This window comes from Myotis brandtii, unplaced genomic scaffold, assembly GCF_000412655.1.
Source record: "Myotis brandtii unplaced genomic scaffold, ASM41265v1 scaffold422, whole genome shotgun sequence".
Taxonomy (NCBI): Eukaryota; Metazoa; Chordata; class Mammalia; order Chiroptera; family Vespertilionidae; genus Myotis; species Myotis brandtii.
In genome coordinates, this window is record NW_005366171.1 from 928,709 (window position 1) to 935,833 (window position 7,125).

Sequence of the window (7,125 nt, forward strand, 5' to 3'; positions counted from 1 at the left end):
GTGTGGTCCGGCTGCACCCGGTCATTTTGGCCTCCATCGTGGACAGCTACGAGCGACGCAACGAGGGTGCCGCCCGAGTCATCGGGACTCTGCTGGGTGAGCGGTCGGAGGATGGTGACGTCCCCCTGTACCTCCCCCGCCCCTTCCTCTTGCTCCCCTTTCCTCCTACCCGCGTTGGTCTCCCGCCTGTTCCTCCATCCCACCTTCCTGCTGCGACTCAGCTGCCCCGTGAACTGGCCGCCTGGCTGCTGTCATTATGGGCGACGTAAGGCGTATGGGAGTAGCTGTGTATTAGATGCCGCGTGCCGAGTGGTTTACATTTTACGCTTCCCGGTCGCATGTCACGTCAAGGATGGTTAGTCCCAGTCTACAACAACGAGTTAAAACGCCGGCTAGGAAGCCAGAAACCCAGGAATCCCGAAGCCCAGGGACCACGTTTTTCCTCCCTTTTTTACTGACTAAATGGCTGTGTTTGCCAGGGGTTTGCAGAGAAGTTGCTAACCAGTGGGACAGCTGATAAAAGACACCCCCTATCAACAGCAAACCGGTTTGGCAGGCACCCATTTAGTGTTTCAGCGATAATGTGCTTTCCTAGATGTGTGAGTCCGATGCCCCATCCCTCAGCCGCCCCCTCAGCCTCCCTGGTGCCCGATCCCTCAGCCTCCCGATGCTTGATGCCCCATCCCTCAGCTTCCCAGTGCTCGTCCCTAAGGACCCGGGTCCCCCAGCGTGGCCTGAGCCTCCATGTGGGCACTCACAGTTGTATTGTCTGTTTGTGACATTGTTTGTTTAACCTTCGCAGCAGAGAATAGCCCTTTCCCCACCCATGTTCCCAATTTGGGGGACAGGTGTTTTTTATGTTAAAGTAACTTGCAAAATGGAGACGCACTAACGAGGACTTACTGATAACATACCCCTTCCTCTGGGGACTGCTGGTCCCACCAGATTCATTTCCACCCCATCTTAGTCACAAATTTGGGCACCTTGTGAGCCCACTCCAGTCGCATGCCTCACCTCTCCTCCTTCCTCTTGCCCTTGTGGTAGCCGTCCCACAGAAGACCTAGTATTGCGAAGAGGACGTGATCTGTAGGCCGACTCCCCAGTTTGTCCCCTGCGCCTTGGGGACAGAGTTCCTTCAGGGGCTACCTCGCTCGGGCTTAGGCTCCGGGAGACCTAAATTACTAGAGAAAGCCTCTAGCTGCTGGCACAGAACAGCTGCTGGTCGCCCTCCCCTCCACACCAGGCCTGTCCCACCCCTAAGACACGCACATTCTCTCTTTTCCTTTGAGGGCATAGCATTTTACAGAAACGTCAGCTAATCCATTCTCTTCCAACAGTGCCACGGTTTTCCTCACACCAAGCTCTGTGTTCTCTTTGACACGAGCACCTCCCCTACTCTCCCTTACTTGTTTAAGTTTCACTCATCTCCAGGTTCCCCGGAAAAGTGAGCTGTGTCGATCCTTCTTCCCGTACTTCCCCCCCATCCCCTTTCTTAACTTCCCAAAACATGACAGCGTTCTGTGACTATGCCCTGCTTTGACCTTGTACTAGTAATAAATGGCTTTTGCATCACTGACTTGGCACTCAACAAATACTTACTCTTTTAGCTACTCTGTCAAATTTTCCAAACTCACTGGAGCTACTTAACTAAAGAAAACTGCAGTGACTCTCGTTAGAGCAACTGTAACCTAGATCTTCAGCTCTTCGTCCAGACAGGCATCATGGTGCAGTGCGAGGTGTATAGAGGCCGTGTTTACTTAGGAGTGGTGCGCGGAGTCTGCTTGGTAGGGACAAATGTCCTCAACTTTAATTTATGAAACATATTTCATTTGGTTAAATGAAGTTACTGGTGTTTTTTATGTATCATAAGACTGTTGGGCACTTAGAAGTCAAAGCTTGGTTAAGTGAAACAGTTCAGTCAGAAAAAGCGAAGAACCATATGATTTCACTCATGTGAAATATAAAACTGGAACTTGTGAACACAAACAGCAGTGTGGTGGTTGCTGAACGTAAGCGGGTGGGGGGAACAAAGGGGCCCTAATATATTGGTGACAGAAGAAGATTTGACTGGGTGGTGGGTACCTGGTACAATAGATAGGTCTTGTAACATAAACCCACACCTGAAACCTATCCTATCCTATATAATAAAAAGCTAATATGCAAATTGACCAAACAGTGGAATGACTGGTCACTATGATGTGCACTGACCACCAGGGGGCAGATGCTCAATGCAGGAGCTGCTTCCTGGTGGTCAGTGCACTCCCACAGGGGGAGCGCCATTCAGCCAGAAGCGGGCTCAGGGCTGGCAAGCGCAGCAGTGGTGGCAGGAGCCTCTCCTGCCTCCATGGCAGCGCTAAGGATGTCTGACAGACATCCTCCGAGGGCTCCCAGACGATGAGAGGGCACAGGCCGGGCTGGGGGCCCTCCCCGCCCCCCAGTGCATGAATTTCGTGCACCAGGCCTCTAGTATGTTCATGTTGACCAGTGTCACCCCAATAAACTTACTGTAAAAAAAAAAAGAAGTAAAAGCTTAATAAATGAGCTCTACTCTAACTTTAAGTTGGAGATGAAGCCATATTCTTATATGCAAATAGTTTAGAATGTAATGTGGTAAACGCTCCAGTAGAAAGGTGTCCTAGAGGCATAGAAAATATAGAAGGCTTAACTATCTCAAAAACTTGACGTGGTCAAGTCTTAGATGCTACCTTCAAATAAGTTAGAAGGTATATCCATTGGGTTTGGGGGCATAGTTTCAGCTAAGGAACGAAACCATGGTAAAGTGGAATTAGACACTAACAGGTATAAGCAACATTGTGGTCCCTGGTGGAGAGGGAAGCACGTGAAGCCTGGGATGGGAGTAGGAAAAAGCAGAAGTGAAGGGGCTAGCAGTTTGGGTGGGGTTGAGAAACAGGTGTGCACAGTGGGAATAACGTGTCAGAACTAGAAGAGAAGTTTGTGGTAAAAGCTGACATTGGTGTTGGAGGTTCACAGGTAGGTCCTGGGTGATCATAGGGTTAAGGTGCTGATCCTGGACCAGACGGCTGAATATCTGAAAGCATGAGGAAGGGGGTCGGGGGTGGTTAGGAGCCTTCGTGTCACATAACACGGACAATCCTCTCTCACAGGAACCGTGGACAAGCACTCAGTGGAAGTCACCAACTGCTTTTCGGTGCCGCACAACGAGTCAGAAGATGAGGTGAGTGGGACTCGAGCTGCCCCTGTGCAGTCTGTAGCTGTTCCTTTGCTGGGCTCCCCTTCGGGCCCTCCCCCACACTATATGCTGTGCTCACCACTAGAGTCCTCCAGTTCACAGAGCTTCGCTCCTTTCGGACAAACTGCATGTGCCTTTTCTGTCTGGTGGGTGGCCTCTCGTTCTTAGACATTTTTTTCTATGAACTTCTGGCTTCTGAGCTTCCTTTCCTGCCTTCTTAGGTGGCTGTTGACATGGAATTTGCTAAGAACATGTATGAATTGCACAAGAAAGTCTCTCCAAATGAGCTCATCCTGGGCTGGTAAGTTGGGATACAGGGGGGTTGGAAAGTCTCAACGATTGCCAAGGCCTTTTGCCACCAGACTAGATGATGTGCTCCCTCTTCAGGAAACAGAGCGTTGAAGGTGTGTGACCTCGAGGGGCTGTGAATTCAGTGTGTGTTGCTGGCTAGTCTGATCCTTTGAGGCCAGAAATATCTTTTCAGTTGCAGCTTTTACTCAACAAGTCTTTTGCTTTGCTAATGATTTGGGATTTTTCAAGAGCTCTAAGTCAGCTTTTGATTTGATTTGATATAGTTTTCTATGTGTCTACTGTTTTATTATTTGGAGTGTCATCAGGTGTCCCTACCATGGTACCTAGAGACACCCATGCCACCATCGTGGTTGGTATTGATGTCACATGTAGGCATGCGTCCACAAGCGTGTTTCATTTTCCAGGTACGCTACAGGCCATGACATCACAGAGCACTCTGTGCTGATCCATGAGTACTACAGCCGGGAGGCCCCCAACCCCATTCACCTCACCGTGGACACGAGCCTCCAGAATGGTCGCATGAGCATCAAGGCTTATGTCAGGTGACCAGGGTCTTGGGCCACAAGGGCATAAAAGGCTATCTAGTTCATACCATGGCCAGATGACACCCCACCTCCAGCCCCGGCAGGTATAACTCCCTGCCTCCTAAGGAAGCCCCTCAGAAAAGTTTTATTTGCCCTGAAACAAATCCATCCTGGAAATTTCCACTCGCTGATCCTAGCTGTACCCCAGATTTCTCCTTGCTCTTAACCAGTTTCAAGGGGCAGCCCTTTAGATATTTGAGCAAGCTATCATGTTCTTCATGTCACCTTTTGGGGGGTGCGGGGGGAGCTAATTCTGTACAGTTCCTATGGTCGATCCTTCCATGGTGTTCTGGTCATGGTCCTTCACCATGTTCACTGCTTGTCTGAGCTGCCCTCTGTAGTGTGTCCTTCTCCCTGGAACTGAGCAGGGATAGGGGTAGTGTACATTGAGAATGGCTGTCCTTATGGCTGTCCAGGGTTTAGTACAGTTTGATGACCGTAACGTTACAGTATTAAACTGGTGAAAGTGGCGGTTAGTGGGGGGGTATTGGGAAAGGCTGCAGTGGCATGCTGAAGTAGGGGCTGCTCTTGGAGTTGGAAGGATTCTACTTTCTGTTTATAATGAAGGCATTTGTTAAGTTTATATGCTGATTAACTTTGTGCTGTTTCTGTGTCTGACAGTGACGTAACTAGTTAACCATTAAGCAGTAAGACAGATGGTGGGTACCAAGTCCTAATGGCCAGTTGGGGGTACCACTAAGCTCTAGCGTTGCCTGCTTTCTTAGCCTTCCCAGATATTTCATGCATCTCAGACCCAGTTGGAAGTGTTTAGCTGACATAGTAAAGGCAGTCTCCTTTAGTGCGATGACTTGCGGCACCCGACCTAATCTGGTGGGCTGGAGTGAATTTGTCTGTCAGATGCAGATGGAGGGCTCAGTCCCAGAAAAGACCTGTCCTGTCTCTTCTTTCTGTGGTGGTGGATGTCTAGGCAGCCAGCTCCAAGGAAAATTAGTGTCCTGTCCTCTCATCACTGAGATTGCACAGGTACCACAGGTCCGAAAGCTGAGTCCCCTCCCACAGGCCAAGGGGTTGGTGTGTGGAATGAGCTAAGGGAAGAAAGTGAGCCCTCTGGGGTTCGAGCCTTCTTATGTCAGAACCTTGGGAGCCGTACTCTTGGTGTGGCTGCTTTCCTGGCCTGGACCTGACGTGGAAGCCCTCTCAAGGCCGTCTTGTTTACCTTGACTTCTCTCTCCCCAGCACTTTAATGGGTGTCCCGGGGAAGACCATGGGGGTGATGTTCACACCTCTGACAGTGAAATACGCGTACTATGACACTGAGCGCATTGGCGGTGAGTCACCTTCCCATGCCCTTTTTGAAGGCCTTTGGCATTTGCATAGGAGGAGTTGCTGCTTTCTGACAAGGATGGAGGGCCTTGGGTTGGTTAAAGAGGAACCATTGAAGTCAGTCATTCTCCTACATAAATGGGATTCAAGGAATTATGTGTGAAATTGTTAAAGGTGGGGAATTATCAGTACCACAGGCTACATGGCTGTTCATATGAGACCAACACCAGTGATAGCATTCTAGGTGCAGGAGTTGGCCGCTGTCATGAGAAACACTAATAAGGGCAGAGCAGGGGAGTTGGGGGAAGTAGACCGAGTCCAGAGGGAGGTGGGAGAGTTAGCAGGATGGTTAGAAATCATCTCTTTCCTGATGGGACCACTGAGTTTTCTGTTTCTTCTACCTCCCAACCCAACCCCACAGTTGACCTGATCATGAAGACCTGTTTTAGCACCAACCGGGTGATTGGACTCTCAAGTGACTTGCAGCAAGTAGCAGGGTCCTCGGCTCGCATCCAGGATGCCCTCAGCACAGTGTTGCAGTATGCGGAGGACGTGCTGGTGAGGAGGGGAGGGGACAGGAAGGAGGCATAGGTCCACCCTAGCTTGCTGGGGGGTCTGCTGAAATGACAGCCCTCAGCGGTGAGACTTAACTGTGCCCATTCAATCTGTTTGGTGCTCAGTCTGGAAAGGTGTCTGCTGACAATACTGTGGGCCGCTTCTTGATGAGTCTGGTTAACCAAGTACCCAAGATCGTTCCCGAGGACTTCGAGACCATGCTCAACAGCAACATCAATGTGAGTGCCACTTCTGGGCTTCTGGAAGCCTCTGCCTTCCTACCTCACCACGGATGTGAAGGGAATTGGGGGACAGGAGACTGGGCTTCACCTTTGCCACCCTTACTCTCCAGTTTGGGAGGAAGGAAGAGATAGTACACATGCTCAGAGACCCCTTCTCCTTCCTTGATTGCATTGGCCCAGGTCCTGCTGATACTGTGACTTGTTATCTAAATTCATAGTTGAAAGAAATGCTTAAATTCAAAGGTTAATAAAAATGCAATTTTTTATTTTTCTCATTGAGTTCAGAGATGGGAAAGTGTTCTCAAGCATTTCCTTCCCGTCTTCTACCTCTCACTTACCCTCTCCCAGCTGTCATTTATCCAGGACGGTCCTCACACCCAGTGTCTGTTGGCGAGCTGCCCAGACCAGCCTTTCTGCTCCCCTTCCACCCAGCTCCTCACTCATCATGACTTCTTTCTCTTCCAGGACCTACTGATGGTGACCTACCTGGCCAATCTCACCCAGTCACAGATTGCCCTCAACGAGAAACTCGTCAACCTGTGAATGGCCCCAGCAGTAGGACTCAGAGTGGAGTGAAGTGGAAATGGCTTCTTGTGGTTTGAGTCACACTGAGTGAGTCAGCTGCTTGTGACTCTAAATAAACATAGCCTATCTTTTGTAAATGAATTCCATCTTACGTGCATTTACTGCTGGGGAAGGGAGAAAACTTCTAGAGCTCATGCAGAAACCACGAGTGAGTACTTTGGGCAGAAGTTAGTTGTGTGCTTGTCATCAGTTGTACCCACAGCCCAAGCTGCTGTAGCTTCACCTGTCCCCGAATCAGATAGCCTTAGCATACTGGTCACAGGGACACTGTCTCCCCACTCTTCTTGCTTATGATCGGAGCACATAGAAAGTTTTTTGTCACTTTTCTTCCATAGCGTCTTATGTGGATGGC

At 49.9% G+C, this 7,125-nt stretch overlaps 2 protein-coding genes across 3 annotated transcripts in view; one reads left to right on the forward strand and one right to left on the reverse strand.

The window, feature by feature from the left end:
• NLRP10 (NLR family, pyrin domain containing 10) overlaps positions 1-2,164 on the reverse strand; it is a 14,315-nt gene extending 12,151 nt beyond the window's left edge. The window contains exon 1 of one of the 2 annotated variants that reach the window (XM_005873938.2): positions 204-2,164. The gene's annotated coding sequence lies outside the window, so the exon portion shown is untranslated. Of the gene's footprint in view, positions 1-169 lie in introns of both variants that reach the window. The other variant, XM_005873937.2, reaches the window with a different exon arrangement.
• EIF3F (eukaryotic translation initiation factor 3, subunit F) lies at positions 3-6,854 on the forward strand (the record flags this gene model as incomplete). The annotated part of the gene is made up of 8 exons (XM_005873996.2): positions 3-96; positions 3,126-3,196; positions 3,433-3,512; positions 3,928-4,065; positions 5,305-5,396; positions 5,813-5,949; positions 6,072-6,185; positions 6,654-6,854. Coding segments are annotated over 8 exons (804 nt in total), but the record flags the coding sequence as incomplete, so codon positions are not given.
• Positions 6,855-7,125: the final 271 nt, after the last annotated feature.